This window comes from Nesoenas mayeri (assembly GCF_963082525.1).
Source record: "Nesoenas mayeri genome assembly, chromosome: Z".
Lineage (NCBI taxonomy): Eukaryota > Metazoa > Chordata > Aves > Columbiformes > Columbidae > Nesoenas > Nesoenas mayeri.
The window spans coordinates 59,974,181-60,000,386 of NC_137542.1; the positions used below are offsets into that span (position 1 = coordinate 59,974,181).

Consider the following 26,206-nt stretch of genomic DNA (forward strand, 5'->3'; position numbering starts at 1 on the left):
TCTGCGCCCGCCGCCTGTGGCTCGCACAGCAGAACTACGGTTCCCATCGCGCCGCACAGACGTCCCTGGGGTTTCCGGAGCAGCGCACGTCCCGGCACGCACAGGAGGAGGCGGTGGCTCCTCAGGACGCCCGCGGGGTGCCCGCCCTCCGCGGGGAGCGGGAGGCAGTGCCTTCTGGGCTCTGTAGTTTCTCCCGCCGCGACGCTGCCGTGACGGTGCCGCGTTGCATGCTGGGACAGCTGTTTCCGGGAGCGGCGGTGCGCACGGCGGCCGGGCGTTGCGCCTAGGTGCACCTCTGCTCTCCCGGCTTCGCGTTTTCCACCGCCAGCAGCGTTTTGGCCCGTCTGTCCTCCCGTAGGGTGAAGGTCGGCGCCATGGACGTGAACCAGCCCAAGCAGGAGCACTTGCTGGCTCTGAAAGGTACGGACAGCGCGGCCCGCTGGGCCCGCCGGTGCCACCCGCCCTGTCGGGCCGCTGCTGCCGCGGCGCCTCCGCCCGCCCTGCCCTCGGCCCCCTCCTTGCCCTGGGGCCGGCCCTGCGGGGCGCTGCGGTCGGGCCTGGCGCCGCGGGCGGGAGCGGGGAGCCGAGGCGGCGGGGGATCCGGGGCGCGATCCGGCCGTGAAACGGCGTGTCCGTTCCGGGAGCGAGGCCGCCTCTTCGCTCCGCTTGAGGAGGCGGCGGAGAGGGGAGCGGCCCGGGAGGAGCGCCCGGCGGGCGGAAGGGGCCCGCGGGAGAGCCCTGCGCACAGCTGTGCGTCCTGCCCCGTGGCGCCATCGGAGCGGTTCGATCCCTTTGAGGTTTGCACAAGGCTTACAGCAGTTACAAGCAGATATTTTAAAAAACTTTCCAGTTCCCTGCTGTCTTTTTTCATTTGGTTGTTTTTTCCCCCTTTAATGGTTTGTGCCCCTTTAACCTCGTCCTTAATGCATAACTACTGGGTTTGCAGCGTTGATTCACGAATCACGAAAACAAAAATGTGGATGTCTCTCGCATACGTTGCAGAGTTAATACAGAAATTAAAGAAGCTCTGTAAAGAATTTCATCTTTTGTGCTGGCAGCTGCATACCAGTTGCACAAGTCAGCAATGATACGCAGAAAAGCCTGAATCTTCTTTCACTTTGTTTCACTTAACAGACATAATATTTGCTTTCTTTGTTTCTAACCATGTTTATTTATAAAATAAATGCTTCTAGTTAAGTAGGAGTAATTAAGAGTTGGTTATAACCTCAATTCTGCAAGCATTCTAAATCACTGAGGCTGCTCAGATGGATAAAGTAGTGCAGGTATGTAGATGGTTTCAGAGCCCATCTTCTGCCCATTTACTAGTTTCAAAGCACTCTAAGAGCGAATTTTTAATGGTCTCTGCATGCCACAATAAAAATTAATGTTACCCATAATTCAAAGATCGACAAGGCCTTTTTCATGTATGTATGTGCACACACACAGATAGAATCATAGAATGTCCTGAGTTGGAAGGGGCCCACAAGGATCATCGAGTCCAACTCCTGTCTCTGCACATGACAACCCCACAGTTCACCCCATGTGTCTGAGGGTGTTGTCCAGTCTCTTCTTGAACACTGTCAGGTTTGGAGCTGTGACACCTCCCTGGGGAGCCTGTTCCAGTGCTCCACCACCCTCTGGGCAAAGAACCTTTTCCTAATGTCCAACCTAAACCTCCCCTGGCACATGTTCCTGCCATTCCCTTGGGTTCTGTCATTGGTCACCAGAGAGAAGAGTTGGTGCCTGCACCTTCTCCTCCCCTTGTGAGGAAGCTGTGGCTGCCATGAGGTCTCCTCTAAGTCTCCTCTTCTCCAGGCTGAACAAACCCAGTGACTTTAGCCACTCCTCATACAGCTTCCTCTCCAAACCCTTCACCAACTTCATAGGCCTCTTCTGAACACTCTCCAGTAGCTTTATATCTTGTCATCTTGTGGCACCCAGACCTGCACACAGAGCTCCAGGTGAGGCCGCACCAGTGCAGAGCAGAGCGGGACAATCACCTCCCTGCCTGGCTGGCAATGCTGTGCTGGATGCACCCAGGACACAGTTGCCCTCTTGGCTGCCGGGGCACACTGTTGGCTTGTGGTCAACTTGCCGTTGGCACACAAATCCTGTGAATGTGAAACATCATCAGCTGACACTACAAATGCATTTTTATAGTAATTAATTCAATGCAAAAAGGTTTTGATGCATCATTTGTAAGAAACCAATAGAATCCTTGGGCTTGTATTGAACTTGGTGCAGTGTCCAGGCTGTAGATTTTGCAAAAGAAGTGAGAAAGGTGTCAGGCTTTCTTTGCATTGTGACTATTTTAAACTAAATCTTGACAGTGCAATGATTAAGCAATCCTAGATTTTATTGATTTTAGTATTATTGTGTATTGCTGATCTCTCCCAGAGAACCTGAAATGATTGCAAACTTGTTTGAGGGGAAAAACGGGACAGCAAGAGTGTGCATGTTATGTTCTGTTATATGTTCTATGTTATGTTATATGTTATGTTATGTTATGTTGTGTTTGTAGTTCTTCTTCCTCTCCCTCCCATTTAATGTAATCTTTGTATGAAAGAAAGCATTGATGTATGAAAGTATAAAGTCTTTAAGTACTTAGCAAGTCCTTTAATTGTTCTAAAAGTCTAATAAATTAAGGAGTTATCAAGTCCTTAAGGACTGAAAGGATAGCCACATGTATTACTCAGAAGCTCTGAGACTAAAACTAAATGTGTAATTCTGATATGAGAAATTTAGTGTGCCTGTAGTGCTTCTTTTTTAACTTGTGATTTTAAAAACTGCTGTATTGGTCAGTACTATTTCAGGTAGGGTTTTTGTAACACATGTTTTCTAGTAGCTTTATATGCCCTGGCTTAAAATGTTGAAGTGTAGGAGGAAGACGCCTTTAAAAAGGTAGATTTGTCTGGTAAGTTTAAGAAACTAGGCAGTAGTAAGTATATGTCTTTTAATGAGCATCACAAAAATACCGAAATAATAATGGCGGGTGGCAAGTAGGAGATGATGGGTACTCTAGGGAGGGACTGTGTGCATATGGGTAATGTTCAGTGTACTGAAGTTACACTGGTAATGGTGGAAGACAGTCACTTACATTCAGCCTGAATAAAGTAGAATGTTCTAGCCTATTTTTACTACATGTTGCTTTTTTGTAAAATATCCTAGTCATGTTTTTCTTAATATGGTAGTCTCTTATTTTTTATAACACTTCTGCTTTAGGTCCTGTTTTCTACTGATCTTTGCAGCATGGGGCAAGGAAATTCTAGTAAATAAGATGTTTCAATCTGTATTTGAGAATCCCAATCAAGAAGCTGTTCCTTTTCTTAACAATAAATGGATTCCTACTCTACAAGCATGGAAGTGGTCTTGCATTATCGACCACATCAGAGAGATCTAATAAAACTGCAGAAATTTGCAGAAGCAGCAGTGAAGGAGTTTCCTATTCGTCGATTACCAAGATTTGCACCCTGGTTTCCAAATGATTTGTACAGACTTCCCCTCAAACCAAAAAAGCTGCCACCTGTTATTTCTCATGAGGAAGCAGAAGAATTGAAGCAAATTTCTACACCTTCAGAATATGTTACAGGATCTCCTGATTATGACTGCACAAAAAATCTTTCTGAGTTTCAGTCTAACATGAAACATGAGCAAAATTTAATCCGAGCACAAACTGTTCACAGAATAATTAACTTGGAGGATCAAGAACAACCACCATCTAATGGAAAACAAAAGTTGAAAAGGTCTTGGAGTGTCTCTGTTCCTAGCCCTAAGCTTAAAGAAAAGATTCTTCCTTTATCTCAAGAACTGCAAAATAATTTGGAAAGACTAAAACTACATGCATTTTATAGAGCAAAGTGGACAATTGAACGGTCTATTTGTAATAATCAGAATTTGGAAGACATCTGGATAAAATTGAATAGACTCATCAAGCAGAATGAATTGCCATCTTGCAATGCTACTATCCAAAGATCTGTGGGGCAGATATGGATTTTCTGTGATATATTATACTGTGAATATGTTAGAAATATTCTTAGGGAAAAGCTAAGCCTAACTGATAAAATGAATTTGCTTGTACATAAATTCGGAATTATATTTAGTTTGTAATGGTAAGATAGAATTTCACAATAAAATTGCTGTCTGAGTACCAGAGTTTTTAAGCAGCTTAGAATATACAAACTTTAGAACTGATGAATTAATGAGCAGAAAACTACGCAATATTACTTTGCCACAGTTTTTTTTAACAGTAATAATGCATTAATTTAACTTTGTTTTGCCAGGAGACTTATGAATGGTTGTATTAGGATTAGCAAGTTTCTGTTTGGCTTAGTAGTACATTTTATAGCTTTTCCCTATGTTGGTGTTCTGAAGGAAAAAAAATAAAATAAAAATTCCAGAGTATTAAGGCAAGCTGTGTCAGATAATAAAATTTATGCTTTCAGTCCAGCAAAGTACATCCTCACTGTGCTTCTTTGTTTGAAATTAGGAGAAGGAAAAATGTTTTAAAGTGAGTTATTACAATCACTGTAAGGATCTGTAATTATTTTTGACACTGAGACTTTTGAGTTTTGATCATTTCCTGAAATTAGTGTGTGGGGTTTTTTTAATGAAGGCATAGCCCTCTCATGCAATACAGACTTGCTTTCTATTGCATGTATAGGCTGTCTTGGTACCTTTAGCAATGTTTTCCCAGAAATAATAATGAAAGTTTCAATGGAAGTTGTCAGCTGAAAAAGTGAACAACTTAGCATTTGCTGTTTTATGACGTGGATAATAAGATTTCCTTTCTCCTGATATTTCTGGTCTTTTGTCTCTAATTATATTGGGGAACAAGAAAACACTAACTTCCAGCTACAGGTCAGGAAGTTAAGAAATCAAACTTCTATCCATAAACCTCCGTTGTCATGGAAGGTAAAGCTCTCTGAGAATTTGAATGTCTTTCATGGTGGTAAAAGACTGACTTCAGCATGACTTTTTGTCACCTGAAAGCATGAAGTGTTTCAAGGTCATGTTGTTCCTGCTCAATTCAATGTTTGGAGGGTCAGTAGAGCAGTTAAACTGGGATCTATATGATTACACTTATGTATTTCTCCTAGGGACAGCTACTAACTACAGATAATCCTAGAATCATTTTGGTTAGAAGAGACCCTCAAGATCATCCAGTCCATTCATAACCTAACTCTAACACTAAACCATGTCCCTAAGAACCTCATCCACATATCTTTTAAACACCTCCAGGGATGGTGACTCCACCACACAACCCTTTCCATGAAGAACCTTTTCCTGGTATCCAAGCCGAACCTCCCCTGGCACAACTTGAGTCCATTTCCTCTTGTCCTATCACTTGCTACTTGGGAGAAGAGACCAACACCCTCCATGCTACAACCTCCCTTCAGATAGTTGTAGACAGTGATAAGGTCTCCCCTCAGCCTCCTTTTCTCCAGGCTGAACAGCCCCAGTTCCCTCAGCTGCTCCTCATCAGACTTGTGCTCCAGACCCTTCACCTGCTTCGTTGTCCTTCTCTGAACTCTCTCCAGCATCTCAATGCCTTTCCTGCAGTGAGGAGCCCAAAACTGAACACTATTCAAGGTGGGGCCTCACCAGTGCCAAGTACAGGGGACAAACTTCCCTAGTCCTGCTGGCCACAGAATTCTTTATGTAAACCTGGATGCTGTTGGCCTTTTGGCCACCTGGGCACACTGCTGGCTCATGTTCAGCCAGCTGTGAATCAACACCCCCAGATTCTTTTCCTCCAGGCAGCTTTCCAGCCACTGTTCCCGGAGCCTGTAGCGCTGCCTGGGGTTGTTGTGACCCAAATGCAGGACCGGGCACTTCGTTCTGTTTAACCTCATAAAACTGGCCTCAGCCCAACGAACCATCCTGTCCAGATCACAGAATCACAGAAGTCATAGAATGTCCTGAGCTGGAAGGGACCTACAAAGATCGAGTCCAGCTCCTGTCCCTGCATGTGACAACCCCACAGTTCACACCATGTGTCTGAGGGTGTTGTCCAGTCTCTTCTTGAGCACTGTCAGGCTTGGGGCTGTGACACCTCCTTGGGGAGCCTGTTCAGTGCTCCACCACCCTCTGGGCAAAGAACCTTTTCCTAATGTCCAACCTAAACCTCCCCTGGCACATCTTCCTGACATTCTCTCTATAGAGCCTTCCTACTTCCACCCAATTTTGCTGCAGGTGGAGTTCAAGATCTGTGGCATCTGGAAAAGGGGGAAATAAGCAAATGGTAGTTGCAGACTATTCCATTATCATTAACAGTGATCAAATAAAAGTGTACATAAGCATAATGGAGATTCCTCTGTGTAAAAACTAAAAATCCCCATGAACTTTTACATACGTTTTTCTTCTGGTGATATCCTTATGTTGGAATAATTATATTTTATTATAGACATTGCATATCTTTTTGTAGTTGAAGATTAAGGATGTTGCTCAATATGAATCGTCAATATGTATTTCTAAACTTTGACTGAAGGTTAAGAGGTTCCTATGTTGACGTTTGAGGTGTTTGTGACATTTAGTATTACCACATAGCAAAACTGATGTAAAATGCTGTCTAGAGTAGCTGAGAGTCGTTATTAGCATGTATAGCCAAATAATTTCACTGAAATTATTGTTCTGAGCTTAACACTGATAGTAACAAAGTTCATTTGTGCATCAGCATTTTAAAACATATAATGTAGTAAAATGCAGTGTGATTTGAGTTTTAGCTAATGTATTTTGGGTCTAGGAATTTAGGAGAAAATAGATGAGAGGTTGTCCTGCAAAAATACAATATTTTATAATATTTATTTAGTAGTCCCATTAAATATGATAATCTGCATATCTTTTTTTTTGTGTGTGCGCGTTTTGACTTCATTCAGTTATTTTTTTTATTCATTCATCATCTTGAATGTGACTAAACTTTATCTCTAAGTGTTCCTTTAGAAACAGTCAACAAGTACTAGCTTATGTAGGCTTACTGTAGAAAGAGTAAAATTGGGTAATTGCCATAATACAATAATACAAAACTATATTTATTTCATATACCGACAACAGAGCTAAACAAACATTTTCCTAAACAGAGGGAGAGGTTGGTGTCCCTATTCAGTGACAGCTGTCCATGTTCTGCTGCTTTATCTTGGCCTGTATACAAATAATGTTACCTGTGCTGCCAGCTGTGAGTGCCCCAGTTGGTTAACTGTTGTCTAATGAAAAGTGAACACCACATTTGGTTTCTCTACAGAATTATTATGCTCCTGGGTAGCACCAAGGTACAAGCTGAAATCCAGACTCTCATTTTTAATTGTTTCAGAAATGCTTAGTTCATATGCATGTACAATTCATTTTCGATTTTGAATCTGGTTTCCCATTTACTCTGTTTTGTATATTTTGGGGCTTTTTATTTACCTAAGCATTCAGAAGTCATGTTTTTCAACTTTATACCGTAAGAAAGAGAATGTATCACCCTTTTCATGTGAAAACAGAGGTTTGTTTCAGCTGATGTTAACTTGCATAGGTCTGCTGTATGGTAGTGTAATTTCTTTTGAACAAATACAGTCCACTACACCCAAATGTATATTGAAATAATTGGATATTTTACACAAGTGGAAATAGTGAATGCTGACCAGACATTTAAGATTTACAAAAGTACAATAAAAATAAAAGTGTCATACACGTGCCAGTGCAAGGATGTTGATTAACTTGTGGCAGTTGAGAGAAATAGTTTTAGTTTTAGTTTTCAGAAATTATACGGGTTTATGTTTGCTGAATTTCAAAGAAAAGTAAATCAGTGATTTTTACATATTCAGGTCAGTGCCTAAAGTTACAAATGGTCAACATTGTTTCATGTGCATGCTTTCATGAGAAGCTATATGCAAGATTAGGGCCATTGCTTTATATGAAAGGGGAGGAATTGTTTTAAGAAGCAGTATCTTAAATCTGTAATACAAACAGAAATGTAATTTTGAGTATTCTGGGTTAAAGTAGCCTTTGAAAATACCTCTTTCTTGAAGTAGAGATTTTTTAATAGCAAGATCTCCGTTATTTTTATTTTGTCAGTATCAATAAAACAGGCTTTTTGTATGTTCCTGAGGTTTTGTGATGTTTTTTTCTGGTTTGAGTTTAAACTCTGTGACTAAAAGAAAAAGCAGTTGCATAAATAATTTAGGCTCTATCTTGTGTATGTTTTGAAGATTAGGGTGTAAATGCAACTTTTCATAGCCTGGAGTTCGCCTGAAAGGGTCTGTACTAGTCATCATGTCCCATTCTAGTGCAACCAGGATCACAGAACAGGCACTTAGCCTAGAAAAGTCCACCAAAAAAATGAAACCAGTACACTCCTCCTGAAGTCCACAAAGCACTTAACGTTCTAACAGGTGTTAAGACCTTCAACATGTAAGATTGAAAGCAGTAGATGTTAGTGCATCAGGGGAATAAAACAAGAGGGAACAATAGCATCACCAGTGCTCTTGGATCTCAGATTAGCAGGGAATTTGTTACATTGAAAAAAGACCAGGTGATCCAAAATGTGCTACCCTTTTCCAGGCTAAGTTTTAGTGGTTGTGCAAAAAAAAAGGAATTTAAAAATACTTGTTTCATTGATCTATGCTTTATTTTCTGATTTTTGCAGTGATGAGGCTAACCAAACCTACTTTATTCACTAATATTCCGGTGACTTGTGAAGAAAGAGATTTGCCAGGTATGTGTTTTCTACTGACTGATTATTATGTATGTATTACCAGGTTTAAGAAATGTGAGCCTCTGAGACTTAGATATCAGAGGCATCTTATGACCTCCCATAGACAGTAATCTGAAACAGAATATATTTTATGTTTGTTGGTAGCTATAGCAAAATACCAAGGTGCACTCTACAGTGCTTGACCTACAACTTTGAAAGCTTGGTGATGATACTGCAGTCATGTCAGCTCAAAGTCTGAGCAATTAACACACAAGATAGAAGGCAGTTGTGAGAGGTGTGTGGTTGTAGAAAGTTTGGTGTTACTGTCATCTTCATCTGGAGGAAATGCCCTGGTAACTAGAACCAATATGTGACTGTTCTCTGGAAAATTATTTTGCAAGAATCACTGATTCTGAATTGTGTTATGTGTGGTGTACAGTCATAAATTGGAAGTCCTGGGTTGTTCCCCAGTAAGAGTTGCAGTCTAGAAGTCCAGGTTAAGAAAGAGGCAAAGGAAAGATAATGAAATGAGGATTTTGTGGAAATACAAAGCAAGCAAGAAGAAATTGTGGTATTTAGTTCTGTTATGTAGTGTGCTTTACTTGGGCAGAATTTCACTTGAAGTTTGATGTTTATTTGAGCAATGCCTTTGGGATTGTGCCATCCAGTATGCATACTGAATGATTTATTGGACACAAAGTGCCTGAAAGTAAGTTACAATGTATAGGCAGGCCTATAGATATGTATCTCATCCCCTAACAAGTTGCTTGTAAAGTAAGTATGTCTAAAATATATTACGTCTAAATAAGTGATTAAGAGTCATAACTTTAAATGTAGACAAAGCTTTAGACTTAGCAAATATTTAGATATTACCAATTTGGTATTTCTACAGGTAATCTGTTTAACCAGCTCATGAAAGATGATCCTTCTACTGTAAAGGGAGCAGAAACTTTGATGCTAGGAGAAATGCTGACTTTGCCTCAAAATTTTGGGTAAGAATGAATTATTGTAACTATAATACATAAGGTTTAGGATTCATTTTGTGATACTGTGTTTATTAATCTTCTTTCATTTACTTTTCATTGTTACGCACTGAGATGCTCAATCATTTTTAAGATAATCTGTCACTTGATATGTAATGTGACACCATATAGAAATGTGTGCTGCCTGATCTTTGTCTGTAGCCTGATTCTGAATGTAATAAGGATTGCAAGTTGAAAGAAAGTTGCACCTGTAGGCAAATTTTTAATGTAATGCACTTACTATAAATCACATCTTACACTAGTTTACTACAGAGATTTTTGTGGGTACATATATTTCTTCTCACATTGTTGTCTAGAAATAATTCTGATTTGTTTGTTCTCTTTCAAAGTTGTTTCTCTTAGAGGAATGACATTTAGAAGTATGGGTTTGAAATTGCCAATGGAAGTTGCATCTGGAAAACACATGTGTGATGTATATGTATACATATATGCTAAATAGAACTTTAAGGGGTTTCAGTGAAATATTCTGTATTTTTAAAAATAACTTACTAAACCTACATATATTTTTTTAAAACACAGAAACATATTTCTCGGAGAGACCTTTTCCAGTTACATTAGTGTACACAATGACAGTAATCAAGTTGTCAAGGACATACTGGTGAAGGTATGTGAAGATGAATCTACTTGCTGGATTTATAAAAAGATAAAATATGTCGAGTATGTTTTCTGGCAGTATCCTATGTTTAATGCTAATACATAGACTTGAGGAAACACCTGTCAGTTTTTCCAGTCTAGAAAATATACCTGGAAATTGTAAACAATAAGTTGTAAAAATAGAAATTATTATTGAAATTTTTAAAGATTGAAGTGAAAAACTAGGATTGGATTAAAACAAATGGTGTGTTATAAAGCTTCTCTGGAAAACTGGTGTAGCAAAACTTCCACAGCTAAAAAAGTGAGTTATATTTACTTGCTTGCACTTTTAATGAGGTCATCAAAGCAAGTCTCTGTAAAGCATTCTTTGACTTGTATTTTGCTTATATTTCAAATGCATTCTTTTCTAGTGCATTTTTTTTTTTTCATTTTCTGTTTAACAAATAATATGTTGAAAATAGAAATTCCAGAAGTCGTTGTGGAACTCGATGTGAAAAGTAGACAGAGATTTTATGAGCTGCATATTAAAGGATTGGACTGCTTATATCTATTTTAGAACTTGTCTTTAGCTTTGACATGTATCTCATCATCTTAACATATCTTAGTTACAAGTATGAAACCATGCAGGGTACAAAATGCTCAGTGAAACCTAGTACTTCATAACATAAATTATTTTTCTTTAGGTTGCTGTAAGCAGCTGCAGTTCTAGCCAATGCTTTATTTTTCCATCCCTAGGCCGATCTTCAGACAAGTTCTCAGCGCCTGAACCTTTCAGCTTCTAGTGCTGCAGTGGCAGAACTTAAACCTGACTGTTGCATTGATGATGTGATCCATCATGAAGTAAAGGAGATAGGAACACACATGTAAGGCTTTAAATTTTTCTATGATTAAATATAAGCACAAAATTTTAAGGAATTCAAAATTTTTTTTTTTTTTTTTAATTGTTTCTTTCAGCTTAGTTTGTGCAGTAAGTTACACTACGCAGACAGGAGAGAAGATGTACTTCAGAAAGTTCTTCAAATTTCAGGTATTGCACAAAGTACTGTACTTTTAATAAACGGGTGAATCTGGAGAACCATTTTAAAATATTTTATACTCCAAAAGCACTTTTAAGTACTAAAAATCCATTTGACTTTGAAAAGTGATAAAAAACGTTGCTTCAAACTTCACATCTAGATACTTCAGACAAAATAATTTCAGTCTTTAGAAGGCTAAATTTCCATGTGCTACTGACAAAGAACACCCGAGCGCTGTTGGTACTTGTGGGTCCTGAAATGGCAGCTGTTTCCAGACCATCCTAGGGAAAATCATTCCTTATCCATTTTCATGTTATACTCTCCTCTGAACCCAGAAACTCTGCAGTGTTTCTTCATCTTTACTGAAGCTGATTTTCAACTTTGTGTGTTTTGCCTTGCTCCCCTTGTGAAAATGCTTCCCTTTCAATTTCTCCATTCCTTGTCCCCAAGGAGTTCAGTATTCTTCCCTTCTGCCCCCATCACGCTTTCTTGGGTCACTAACGTAAGCATCTGCAGGCTTCCACTTCTCATCTTCTCTCCATTCCCTACCTTGTTCAAGATATGGATTTGTCTCCTTCAGATTTGATATATAAATGTATTTGTGCACATTTTTCAGGGGTCTGCAGGCATATTGTAATTTCTGTGGTTTTTAACTGAACCCAACTTTAATGTAAAAATAGCTAAGGCCAGCTGTCTCTCAAATTTGAAGCTCTTCCTTCAAAAGAGGAAGCATAAGAGCTTCTCAAAAGTATAATATGCTTAACACCATTCTGTAACGATTCTCTGATTCATTATGAGAAAAACACTTCACTGAGCAATTTTGCTTGTTAGTTTTGAAATTTGACATGGAGATACCAGCTAAAAATCTGAGAACAAACAAGAAGAAATAGTACAGAAAACTGAACAATGTCTTTACAATGGGAGTTGATGACTGCTAGTGATTGAGGTGCCACCTTCCATTTTACAACAAAAAAGAAAAATTTTCTCTTGGACATTTCCAACTTTTTCAGTTATGTTTTCTAGGGTCTTTTCAGTTGAATTGGTGTTACAGTTGATTTTAAACAGCTTCTTTTTCAACCTATATACGTGGTTTAATAATGTGTAGTACCTTTTTGGTCCAAAGCTTCCCCTGATTAATTAACACCATTATGATTCTTTCTAGGGTTTGGTGGTTGTTTGGCTTTGGGAGGTGGGTTGTAAACCGCTTAAAATTTACTAGAATCAATTTAAAGACATTGCTTATTAGAAAGAGAGAGAAAACATCAGCATTTAGGGAGATTAATAAGAAGCTCACTGAAGCAAAATATTTGGTGGAAAAAAACCCCACTCAGCCAAGAAACACCGAAATTAATATTCTGACTTTTTCCTGGTTAGAGAGTTATGATTATCTGAAAGATTTGAACATTATGCCTGCTACAGTGCAAAAATATCTGTGAAGACTAGTTTTAAATCTTGAATTCTTCGCTGTTAAAAAATTTGTTCATGATTGGACCTTTAGTGGTCTCTCAGGATGCAGTACACTTACTTAAAGGAAAATTTTCTCTGTGTAGAGGGAAGTAAATGTCTCCAGGAAGATAATTTAAATATATTTCCTTAAAAGCATAACAGAATATTATTTCAGTTACACCAGTATATATCCATTTCATATTTGGATGTATTAACTGTGGTGGCTTTATGCACAAAATTCAAGTGCTTAAGAACCAATACTTTATTACCACCTTTCATATCATCGAATTGTTTTATCTTGCTGATTTAAACTCATGCAATTAAAATTACTTTTTGGCTTTTTTGTTTCTTGTAACAGTTGCATTTTCAAGAAGGAAGTGAAGCCTGTAATGGTTTGTTGCTTAAACTAATCACATGAATAGTTCTCTCATTTATTTTTAGAGAAGCCCTCAGCAACTTTTGTTTGCTGCAGAATACTGAGGGACTTGTATATATTACATGATTCTTGCTCACTCTTCAAAGCAAGTGCAGACCACTTCAGGATACAATATGGATGTAGTGTTATTTTAAAGACATAAATCTACTTAGTGCACTGGATTTGCCTGTTTTCATAAGAGATCAATGTTTATATGGAGAAGTATTTGTTTTCAATCTGAAAAAGCTGCTTGGTAGCAAAGCAGTCAAGGGTGCAAATAAGAATCAATGTGTGTATACTCTGAATTGTGAGATTTTAGCTGCATTGATTGTATCATATATTCCATCATGCACCTGTCCTGTGTAAGATCAAAAAGAAGAATAAGACTTCAGTAAATATCTTACTGCTTATAAACGGTTTATGTTGAAGTTGTCTCAGAAACCAATTGCCAATCTGTTTTTTTTTTCCATTTCATTCAGGTTCTTAAACCACTAGATGTGAAAACTAAATTCTACAATGCTGAGGTAAGTGAGAGCTGTGTGTATTTGGGTTTGGTTTTGTGTCCTGGGTTTATTACTTCACATTAGGCGGTTAGATTTAACTCGAACAGCTTCTTAAGTATACGTGTTTCTGAGAAAGATAATCAGTTCTAAAGGGGAAAAAATAGGAGATGGGTTTATATAATTTAGTTTAAAAATAGATATACTTTTGATGAAGAGTGGAAAGAGATGGTAACTAAGGCAGACATCAGGACGTTAATGCAAATGACTGTCAATTTTGCATATTTTCTGTTTCCCCATGAATTCAAACGCTTTCAGTTTTTGCTTGTATGTTTAGTCTGATAGAGTCCTTACCGTAAGGGACATTAATTATTCACAAACCAGATAATAATTTACCAGATAGGGGGAATTTAAATCTAAATTATTGAACAGATAATAATTAAATAATTTAATTTTTAGGTTTCTGGAATTTATACATGGTGTTTCAAAACTAAATGACCTTATATATGTCTCATATATTTATTTGTACATACTTAGGCATCTGTCTTTGGCTATTTGTGGGAAGAATTTTAGCTGAAGGTAACACAGATAGTGAAATCTCTTACAAATTATATACAGCATTATTTTTATTTGTAGACATTCCCTGTGGATATATGTATTATAGAGGCCTGTTGTAGTGTAAACGTCAGCAATATCTCATTACATAGGAAGTTAGGACATTTGTTTCCATCACTGTCACTTAACTGTTTTGTGACAGGGAGCAAGTAGCTTAATTTTGTGAGCATCATAATCTGTATTTTTTGTATGAAATGCAGACTGATACTTGCAGAGATGTGAAAGGTATGTTTCTTTCCCTTCCTGACAGTATCAATAGAGAAAACAGAAAGAAGAAATAACAGATAAGAATTTCTGCTCCACAAATTAGGACTACAGATGCAAAGCTCTGTCTTGTTCAGAGTTATGCAGGAAACTTTCCACGAAGAGTTAATATCATTCATAGCGTGTAAATTATGATACATTTAATATATATAATGTAGAGCAAATCAAGGCATAGGTCATAAGCAATTCAAATACCATAGCACAAAAGAAAAAAAAATCCTAAAAATATCTTGGTACATATATCTGGGCCACAGGCTTCAGTCCTTAAGTTGACCAGCTGTGAGATACCTGAGTAGGGTTGGAATATAAGCACATACCACTGGTTGAGTGCTTTATGGAATTGGTGTTACCCATAGATGGGAATGTCTGGAAATGTCTTCTGGTGTGATTTAAGATAAAAAATAATAGATTCTATTATTGTTTCAGGTAGAAAATACGTGATAGGGGAAAGAGGGACAAATATCTTCAATGTTGCTGTCTCTCTGTATTTCATATGTAAATTTTGGTTTGTGCTGAAACACTTTGTAACAAATGGAAATAAAATCTCTTTAAGGTAAATTCTCAGCAAACTTTTGGCATAAATAAAAAATATTATTTTCTTACAAAATTGTTTTACTGACTCGCCTTGATAAGGGACTTCATAAACTCCATTCCTTAATTAGCCACCAGTTTCTCATCATAAAGACCTATGAGAAGTTTTGGTGTCTCAGCTGGTACTTGTGTTTTTTTGGTTTTGAGTTTTTTTCCCCCATAAAGATTTTTAAAGCCTGCTCTGATGTCTTTTTTTCTTCCTGTTTAGGAATTTATGCAACTCCCATTACCATTGTATTCATATAATTGATAGAAAAAAAATATTTTGGATGGTAGTAATTGAGCAATTTTAGTTTGCCTAACAAACTGATATAGTACCATTCATATGTATATGAAGTGCTGCTATGTGGTGTAACCACAGAAGTTAAATAAAATTTAAAAACCTAGAAATTAGTATTTGGTTAGATGTTTGTATGTGATACTACATTGCTATCAAAGCACTGAGACCTTAATCCTGAGTAGTAAGAAGAACTGTTGTTATCCTTGGGAGCAAGGGAGAAAAAAAATCAGTATGTATCCATTATTAGTTAACTAAAGGTCATTAAAGGTTCACTAACCAGTTAAACTGTTACCATTAATATTACAGATGTGATGCTATCTATTAATGAAGTCTGTCACTAAAATGATTTTCTACTAGAAATTTTAATCCATAATTTCATTTTTTCTAAGACAAGGAATGATGCTGAATCTTAATTTTCTTGCTTGTTGCTCATATTGCAGTAGTAATCAAATCAAGTTGATCACCAACATTTGTGCGTAGAATGCATGCCCTGTCACCCTAACCTGCTGAAATCCTGAGGGTGAATTAGTCGCCTCGACCTATAGAAAGACTCTCACTGACCCTGGTGTGACTTGGAAAAGGCTCTGTAAAAGGTTATTTTCCTGCAAACATGCATAGGGAGGCAAATATACAGACATTTAAGAAAACAATGCTTGCAATTAAAGTTGGGTTTTTTGAATAATGGATATTCAAAAAATAGTTTTTCCCAATTATGTTATGCTAGATTTTGTTACAAGCTGCAGTAGTGTAGCTTCCCTAGAACATGTTACCACATTATTTTTATTTTGAGACCTTATATATGTGAATACTTCAAATTATCTGTAAAATGACAAGGACTGTTTTTCCATTTTATATACAACCCATTACATGGATTTAAATTCAGGACAAACTGCAACCTTGCTCAAAACTAACTCTTTTTTTGGGGGTTCGTTTGTTCTGACATATCTTATCTGCGACTTTTGTACCTTAGGCTCTACTTTGGATTGGTTCTTAAGCAAAGCTAGTAAACCATGTAAACATAATAGCTATAACTTATTAGAAACGTAGTTGTCATCTTTGTTTGCATCCATTTTTATTTATGTTTCTGTCTTACTAATGCTATCTTGTTTAGATGGTGCAAAAAAATGCAGAAATGCATTTTGTTTGAAAGTTAGCCTCCTTTTTCTTTAACATTTAACCCTAATTTCTCTAATGTGTTCTTTTTTTATTTTCCCATTAGAGTGACCTCAGTTCTGTGGTAATTTTTATTTATTTTTTTATAAATATGTATGCTTTTTTAATTGCCTATTTGTCTCTGTGCTTGTTGTTGACATTCTTTTAAAAACATAACGGAAAAGCAATGTTTGTTCTGCATATCATGAACTGATGTTTTCTCATCTTTAAATGTGCAGCTAATCACTTAAATGGTTAGCTCTTTCTTTAATACCCATTGTTGAAACTGAAAGTTTATTATTACAGACTCTTGCTTGTGGTGGTCTCCTATAAAATACCTCATCCAAATCTGACTGGATTCATAATTTGAAAACGAGAGTTAATCCCTGCTAAAATTTTCCTGCTTTTGACCCATGGAAATGTAGGTTTTACTATAGCAGTGCTGGTGTAAGCCGTGACAAGACTTTTTGTGTCTGGTTGGTGGAGACAGTGGGTTTGAGGAGAGAGCAGCAGTTGGATGTTCTTCCTTCCTTTTGCTGGCTGGAACTGCACTGTCTGCCTTTTAACTGCATGGAGCAGTTGCTTAGTCAGTGTGATACCTCTGCAGTCTGATTGCACTGTAACGTGTGCCCTGTATTAAAATAAACTGCATTCTTCTGAAGTACTTAAGGTTATCGAAACAAACAAACAAAACCACAACAAACACAAAGTGATATTAAACCAACTTAGGAATAACACAGAACTAACTTGCTTTTTCATTATGCTGCTTGTTTTTTTCTTTTCACTTTCAAATTAGCTTTTTCTAAATTTCTGCCTACGGTTGCTGCATTGAAAACGACTAAAATTTGGGTAAATGGACACTTTGAGCAATGGATTTATGGGATATAAGCAGTATCAATTTAAGTGACAGTCAGGTGGCAGGAGTAATTATTACAAAGAGCTGTGTTTTAGTTGAGGTTATTTCCAGCTCCTTCTGCAAGTGTAAGGTCTGTCCGTAAATCGTGGAGCTTGCACAGTTTTCATTACTATGTATATAGTATAATCTATTTTGTGTTTAACATGTTTATAAGACACAACAAATAGTTCCAGTGACATTCTGTATTTCTCCTAACACAATGCCTTTTGAGACTAAAAATATTTTTTACTATTTTGTCCCCCTTTTATTTTGTAATTTACAAGCAGGACTCCCTTTGTATAATGAAGTCAATTATTTACGCTGATTAAAAAGAAACTGTAAGCTTTCTTCCATCTTCCCCATAAAAATATTTCTTTTTTTTTAGATTTATCGTATCAAAATATCTAAACTGTTTCATACTTAACTTATAGAATGGAATATTTCAGTCAGAAGGGACCTGCAATGACCATCAAGTCCAGCTGCCTCAATCAGTAACTCTCTTGTAAATGCAGATTTGGTACACACATACCTTATTTTTTTTCAATTGGCACTTCCTTGGATTGTTTTTCCTTCTCCAGGAGCTCGTATCTCTAGTAGACTGAGCCTTCCATAATTATTCTATCCTGAGATTTTTCGGTCTGCAAAGTGACCTCACTGGTCTGCAATTCCACAGAAGCAGTGAGGAAAAAAACACCCCTAGTTCCGTGTTTTTTCATCTTCTGAGGTTTAACAGCCTGTTGCTTTCATTCCTGTACTAGAATTGGTCCCTATGTACCATCTTCAGGTATTGGCTTCATTAAACAGACACAGGATGTTTTGAAGGTAGCACACCAGTTAAATTGTTGGATGAGCATAGTGTTGGTAACCATTGGCATGATGCAGCTGAGTGAGAGAGGAGCCTGGTTTTTCTTTTTAGCCAGTACATAAATGTTTCAGAATAATCATAACATCTCAGAGCATGTACCTGAACTATTTTACTTCAGTTAAAGAAAGCCACACACATTTTAATTTTTTTATACAGCTTGATGCACTAGTAATCTGGCATGGCATGTCGTTGTGCACTGCAATTCTTTACCATTTATTGTATTTTTACTTTTTTAATAACATAGTTAAAACTTGAGTTGCTATTGACTTGACAAAAGTCTTGGAAACTGGTGATCTGATGCATTACAAATAAGGAATAGCCAGAACATAGCAAAATTATCCCACATCCATTGTTTGGCAAGATATCTGTTGACTAACACTTTTGCTCCTGTTGTTACTGGGATTGAGGTTTTTCTTGCATTAATTACTTTAATTTGATTTGCAGGCATGAACTAAACACATGTGACTTTATTTTTTTTGTAACAATAGGACTGTCTACTCTTTTTAATAGCTCTAATCACATTTTCATGAAATCGCACTTTTTTCTTTTTCAGACAGATGAAGTGTTTCTGGAAGCTCAGATTCAGAATATCACTACCTCTCCAATGTTTATGGAGAAGGTTTCTTTAGAGCCATCTATGATGTACAACGTTGCAGAACTGAACACAGTTGACACAGCAGGGGAAAGGTATGTTCAGATTTTGGACATTTGATTTTGAAATTGTATTAGAATTTCATGAGATATAACCATTATAGTTAGTGGGTTGACTGTAACGGAAGGACTGTACTTCTTTGGTTGATTAAAAAGATCAAATTCCTGTTACATATTCGGGTGGAAAAACTGTTATAGTTTTCTTTTTATAGAAACTATTATTAAAACTTTGTGATTCTACCTAGTAGAGAAATGCCCAGCTTAAGCCTCAAATCATTAATAATAGGGATCACATGGTTACGTGAAAACGTACTATTTCTTCAGTATCTCCCATATAAAATTCAGTCCACATCTGGTTCTGACTTGATCTGTGTATACATATTTAGCCTTACAGGACCCATCTGACTTGTCCTTGCTTCTTTCTAGTAGAATGGTAGCTGCATTCAGTTGTTCTAATCATGATCTAGGAAGGCAGCAGTCAGGGTGAATCAGTGGAGTGCCCTTATAGGATATTAGAAAAGAAAAATTTGCCATGCTGAAATGAATATTGTCCATTAGTAAAATGCCAAATACCAGAGGACTTGTCTGCTGTGTTCAGTAAACTGTTGTGGATACAAGAGCTTATGATATCTGGGTAGGAGTTAACTTGGGCTGTTTGTGCTTTGCAGTTGCTCTAGTTTTTGGAAGAGGTGATGTTTGGGTGCTCTGCAGTGTGGGCTGAAGCTCCTTGCCTGTGGAATGGTTCACCTGCAGAGCAGTGGAACATTGTTCTTAAAAGGAGTTTGCAGCTGCTGTAATGGTTCTTGTCCCGAGTGGGAGTCTTAGGCTCATGACACTGAGATTTACTGGGAGGGAACCAAATAGTAGAAGTAAAATTTCCTGCAGTGTTTAAATGCTAAGATGCCAGATAATAATTTATGATGTAGGAAAATGGATTTCCACCTCACTTCTCTCTGGCTCGGATGGTTCCTTTTTTCACTTTGGTCTCTGGTACTACATAAATGTTAGAATTGTTTTCTGATGTGAAAAAACAAAAATATTCTGTGTCTTGCCAGGAATAAAATACACACACACAGTAAGACTGGTGATGGATGATAATACAGTTGGGTTCTTAAGTCTTCTTAAAAAATAACTGTTTAAATTAAGACCCAACGCTTTTTTTCTTTCAGTGAGTCTACTTTCGGCTCAAGAACTTATTTACAACCTATGGATACACGTCAATACTTATACTGCCTAAAACCAAAGCAAGAATTTGCAGAGAAAGCTGGAGTAATAAAAGGTGTAACAGTGATTGGTAAACTAGACATTGTATGGAAAACTAATTTGGGTGAACGAGGAAGGCTGCAAACTAGCCAGCTCCAAAGAATGGTAAGTGTAACTTAGGCATCAGTCTGACTCAGCATCTGTTTTTAAGGCAACTCAATGAGCAATTTAATAATGACTTGAAGGAAAATTTCAAGCTGCTTCCTTTGTGGACTTCATTCTGAATTCACATGTTTCTAAATATATTTGAAAAAGGTATTTAATACATTTAGTCAGTGAAGTGTGGAAAAAACACTATTCCAAGGGACTGTATCTCAATAAAAGCATTCTTGTTCCTTTTGGACATGTGAATGGCAACATTTTTTGTTTTCTTGAGGATTTGTTTTCTGGCACATAACATGCCTCCTTTTTTCACAGCACTGGAAAACATAACTTAATGGATTGTGCACTTAAATTGCCAGCATCAAGTAACCTATGTATTATTGGTTATAATCAAATTGACTTCTTGGATGCCATTTGGCAACAAACTGAAAAAAGCATTGACAAAAGAACTCTTCTAAGTATGCTAGCTGTTGACACGGAAGTCTGCTCCCTAATTCATACAAACATTTAATCTTCTTCGAGTAACAATTTTTATGTATAGGATAACACTATTTATGTTTCTTGTCCACAGTTTTGATTCAAACTATTCTATTGTAGTTGATTTATCAGTTGCTTATTTATTTTAAGTTGTAATTACTAGCTCGCTAAGTTAGCTGCACAGCCTGTCTACTCTAACGCCTAAACCTTGCTTGTATTTTTTCAATTGAGGATGGTGTAATGTGGGAGAGAAGTGAAAAAGCTTTGACAACTGAATCTTAGTCTGAGTTTACAAAGCTTCCAAGTGGGTTTCTGCCTCTGTCTCTTCCTCCCACTTCCATCTTCTTGTAAATCAAGCAATTTTTTAAGGAAATCACATTGACTTGGAACTAGGCAAGTGAACTTGGATCCTGGAAATTCACAGCTAAGTCACTAAAACTTCTCTTTTTTTTTCAATTGAGGTGTTAAGTATCTGTACAACCCCATCAAATTAGAAACTGCCTTTTTTCTAAACTTAGTTACTCCTGTTGCTTTGAAACTCGTTGCTTGTTTTGTAATTAATAAGCTATCTCATTTTCAGCTGACCTTTTCTATCATTTCTCTTTAAAGACAGGTTTTTTTCCCTCCCTGAATCAGTGGTCTCTCACTGCATTCGTTCTTATTGAACTTTTGAGAAACACTGTGGTGATTAACACACCTCCACACTCCAGGATTAGTTTTAGTCATTCATCATTGTATTGTGCTAGTGATTAACAGAGAAATATGAGCTATTTTGTGTACTGTGTTCGGAAGAGCAGCAAACAATTTTTTGGCTCTTTTTTTTTTCCCTTTGAGTTGCAGTGCCACTCCCTCTCGTCTTCTCATCTTTTAAGTGCTATCACATTATTTCATCTCTAGGCTCCGTTCACCTTCCATAATTTTCCTCCTAACCCATTTACCAGCCCTGTTACCACAGGACCAGAACTTTACCTGTACTGTGCCCCTCTGTCATTGTTTTGGTTCAGATCAGGAACGCGCTTCTGAAACAAGTATCCTGGATCACCCCCATGTACCATAATGCAGGGGTTTTTGTGGAGTGGTTTTGGAATTCACAGCTACATTCTTTTTGGGTGACATTAAACCAGACAGATGCATGTCCACAGTATGCCAAGGGTGGTCCACCTGCTCACAAGCATTCAATGCAGGACTAGATTAGAACCAGTCTGAAGTTAAAGAACATTATTATTGAGTAGCACAAGTAAGGAATGGTCTATTTGATTCTATACTCTTGAGCAATCAGTTCATTTTGGATGAAAACTACATTCCTTCTAGTATTTTGTAAGGCCTTTACCTCTAGCCATCAGTTCTTGCAAATATCTCATTGTTAAGGCCAGTAAGCATGTGCTGGTTTAGGCCTTCTCATCTACTCTGATCCTGTTTTGACTTGGTCAATTTCTGCTAAGTTTATTTTGTAAAACGCTGCTTTTATTGTTGTTTTTTGTTGAGGGGGCGGGGGCGTGGGAAGAGGGGAGGTGGTTTGTTTTGGTTTTTTCTTAACAAAAAAGTTTTCTTAAAAAGAAGAGTCTAAACTTATGGCAAACTACCTGTTGTTTAGGGAGCTGGGTTTAATTGTTCCAGTAGATTTCTTCCCGTCACCTAATACAGCTGAATATATGTGCCTTTTTCCACTACTGGATAATTACTTTCATTAAAGGTTCCGAACTTTTGTTCTGTGACTGGTCTGAAATCTCCATCCATTTGACATCCCTTTGCTTACTCTAATCACAGAATGGCTGGGGTTGGAAGGGACCTCTGGAGATCATCCAGTCCAACCCACCTGCTAAAGCAGGTTCACCTAGAGCAGATCACACAGGAATGTGTCCAGGTGGGTTTTGAATGTTTCCAGAGAAGGAGACTCCACAACTTCTCTGGGCAGCCTGTTCCAGTGCTCTGGCACACTCAAAGTAAAGAAGTTTCTCCTCATATTCAGATGGAACCTCCTATGCTTCAGTCTGTGCCCATTGCCCCTCATTCTGTTGCTAGGCACCACTGAAAGGACTCTGGTCCCATTCTCTTGACACTCACCGATGAGATATTTATAAACATTAATGAGATCCCCTCTCAGCCTTCTCCAGGCTGAACAGACCCAGCTCTCTCTATCTCATAAGATGCTCCAGACCTCTCATCATCTTTGTAGCCCATTGCTGGACTCCAGTAACTCCTTGTCCTTCTTACACTGGGGAGCCCAGAACTGGACGCAATACTTCAGATGTGGCCTCACCAGGGCAGAGTAGAGGGGAAGGAGAACCTCCCACAACCTGCTGGTCACACTTTTCCTAACGCACCCCAGGATAGCCTTGGCCTTCTTGACCACAAGGGCACGTTGTTGGCTCGTGGTCAACCTGTTGTCGACCAGAACTCCCAAGTCCTTCTCTGTAGAGCTGCTTTCCAGCAGGTCCGCCCCTAACCTGTACTGGTGCCTGCGGTTATTCCTCCTAATGTCCGGTTTAATACGCTTTCTAAAATGTCATCTGTCTTCAGTCTGTGATGAACTATATATGACTAAAACCTGTTCCCAGCCTGTCAGTCACCAGCTTTTCTCTTCAGGAATATATTTTTAAAAGCTGTAAATATAACTTTTACTGCAGTATCCTTCTATCAGCAGAATTGGAACGTGTGTCACAACTAAGCCTTGTCAGGCAGGACAAATTTTTCTCGTTTCTTTCCTTACAATTGACCATCTGTGGGGATTGAAAATCTAAACCCTTTTATGTACAGGTTACCATCTTGAACTAGCCCTTGTTGGTAGTAATTAGGGTATTCATCATACATCTGTTAGTAGACCATCTGAAACATGTTCAGCTCTTGACAGAATTGGATAGTTGACAAGTGTTCATATCATGTGCCTTTCTAACTGGTGGAAATAAATTATTTTGGCAGAGGCTTAGAGGACTGAAATGGCAAGGAGAATGAACAATCTCTTACTTAGAATGTGGAATAATGGTTTATGCAGGAAAACTATACTTACATTGTCCACAGTATGTCTGTGATCTGAGAGAGTTGTCTTAGAAGAAAGCTGATCTTTCCAAGAATTGTATATGGGTATTGAAAATTTAGGGATGTAAACTATCTGAAAAACTTAGTAATAAAGTGTGTATAATTTCCTATAAATAAACTGCACAGATCATCTTTGTCTAATGAATTGTTAAACCCATCAAGAAGGTGGTCATCACTAGTGGATGGAGCACTGCTGTCATTTGGGTACAAATCAAAAGCACAAAGAGTCAATCATCTTGTTCAAATTCCTGTTATTCTAACCTTGTTTCAGTAAACAAAAACTTGAATAGTAAAAACTTCACTATTTGGCATGTGAGAATATGCATTCTTGTACCTTCTCAGGCTCCTGGTTATGGGGATGTAAGGCTTTCTTTGGAGACAATACCAGACACCGTAAATTTGGAAGAACCTTTTGACATTACATGTAAAATAACAAATTGCAGGTAATGACGTTATGTGATTCTTGTGCTTTTTCCTAAGTGGGTAAGTTGTGGCTGTCTTTGTTTATTTTTCAATACTCTCACCTGAAACAACTCAAACCTGGTCTTTATTGTGAGTTGCAGCAACATTAAACTACTGGTCTATTACTTGAAACACATCTTTTGGACCACAATTATTTTTAAAAACTCGAAACAAACAAACTTCCATCATGATCTGTTCATACTATTTGAACTAGGTGATTGCCAAAAATCTGTAGTGGAATTCAATGGAACTGACTGCAATATTTTTATTTTTATTTTTATATATATATGTTATATTTATATTTATTATAAATATAATATAATATAATATAATATAATATAATATAATATAATATAATATAATATAATATAATATAATATAATATAATATAATATAATATAATATAATATTATATTATATTATATTATATTATATTATATTAATATATATTTTTATATATTTATATATATAGAATTTTTCTTAAATACAAGTCATTTTAGCAGAATAAACAACACCAGTTCTATCGAGTCTGATTCTACTGCTGGTTTTGGACCACTGCTAGGATGCCAGCTAAACATTGTTACCGTAGTTTTTTGTACGTCTTTTCCCACGTTTTGACTTGATTTGTGTCTACAGTAGGATCTACCGTAACTTTTATAAAAGGGTTGCAAGAGTGACATTTAAATAAAGTAATTTTAAACAGAAGTTGAAGCTAGGTACTAAAGCATGTATCTAGTCTGCAGATACTTCTCATTAAAATCTTGTGCTCCATCCAAAATGTGAGCAGCTTTATGAACGCTCGTGTCAGACAAAGCCATATGCAACTGAACTACTGTGCATCACAGTAAATCCTGCTTGCTGCCTTATAATTATGTGTAAGTGCCCGAATAATAACTTGAATTACTTAATCAAGCTTTTACATGTCTGCAGTCCTTGAATGCTTAGAAAAAGCCCACGGGTTTATTCTTCTTTTTTCAATTTTCTCTAGCAGTGAAAGGACTATGGATCTGGTTTTAGAAATGTGCAATACCAATTCCATCCACTGGTGTGGAGTTTCAGGAAGGCAACTTGGAAAGCTGCACCCAAGTTCATCCCTCCATCTTGCACTTACGTTGCTGTCTTCAGTGCAGGGATTGCAAGTAAGTCTCTGTAGCATAGTTTTGTTATAAAATAGCTGTATTATAAGCTTAGCAATTCTTTCTAATAACGACTCTTACAAATATTTTCCCTTTCTAGAGTGTCTCTGGCTTAAGACTTACAGACACGTTTTTGAAGAGAACATATGAGTACGATGATATTGCACAAGTCTGTGTAGTTTCTTCAGAAGTCAAACAAAGCTGAAGAAAATATTCTGTGTTTCTGCCGGGCTTTTTTTTTTTTCAATTGGACCAACCTCGATGTTTTTGCAGCCAAGTCATATTAAAATGTGTACAAATAAACCCAAATCCCTATACATCTATAAATGTAACTATGCATATTTAATTTCTCAGATAATTTTTTGAATGTTCTTAATCTTATAAAAACATGCATATGCATTTTGTCTACTGAAAATAAAGCCTTTGAAAAAAATGTAGCTCCAGCAAATTGTATTGCATAAACTTGGGGCAGGTGGTTGAGATTGATACAAAATAGTAGCATTTTTTACTTGTTTTTGTTATTTAGTTATTTTTAAAATATTTAAACAGTTTTAAAACTGTGGTTCTGACAAGACTGCTTCAGTTTGAAGGAAGTGGCCTTTTACAGACAAGTTCCTAGAACCCAAACCCCTAAAGGAAATACTTCAGGGTATGGGGTATGGTGTGTATTTGCATGATACATGCATGGCCATAGGAAGCAGAGCCTGATAAAGGCATGAGGTGAGAGTACAG

General features: G+C 37.5%; 2 protein-coding genes across 6 annotated transcripts; both read left to right on the forward strand.

Annotated features, from left to right (window-relative positions):
• The first annotated feature begins 67 nt into the window (after positions 1-67).
• TRAPPC13 (trafficking protein particle complex subunit 13) lies at positions 68-25,819 on the forward strand. Of its 4 annotated transcripts, none has more exons than XM_080362117.1 (13): positions 68-420; positions 8,624-8,692; positions 9,564-9,663; positions 10,234-10,318; positions 11,044-11,171; positions 11,263-11,335; positions 13,665-13,709; positions 16,655-16,672; positions 18,901-19,034; positions 20,168-20,366; positions 24,219-24,319; positions 25,327-25,477; positions 25,575-25,819. In XM_080362117.1, the coding sequence occupies exons 1-13, from the start codon at positions 375-377 to the stop codon at positions 25,677-25,679; spliced, it is 1,254 nt and encodes a 417-aa protein (XP_080218243.1). In that variant the 5' UTR covers positions 68-374; the 3' UTR covers positions 25,680-25,819. The 4 variants fall into 4 exon arrangements, with proteins under 4 accessions (XP_080218243.1, XP_080218244.1, XP_080218245.1 ...); XM_080362118.1 differs by having other exon boundaries at positions 25,330-25,477; XM_080362119.1 differs by lacking the exon at positions 16,655-16,672.
• On the forward strand, positions 475-4,763 carry SHLD3 (shieldin complex subunit 3). Of its 2 annotated transcripts, none has more exons than XM_080362122.1 (2): positions 475-797; positions 3,223-4,763. In XM_080362122.1, exon 2 carries the CDS (start codon positions 3,337-3,339, stop codon positions 4,105-4,107), a length of 771 nt encoding a protein of 256 aa, XP_080218248.1. In that variant the 5' UTR covers positions 475-797; positions 3,223-3,336; the 3' UTR covers positions 4,108-4,763. The 2 variants fall into 2 exon arrangements, with proteins under 2 accessions (XP_080218248.1, XP_080218247.1); XM_080362121.1 differs by lacking the exon at positions 475-797 and adding an exon at positions 840-2,914.
• Positions 25,820-26,206: the final 387 nt, after the last annotated feature.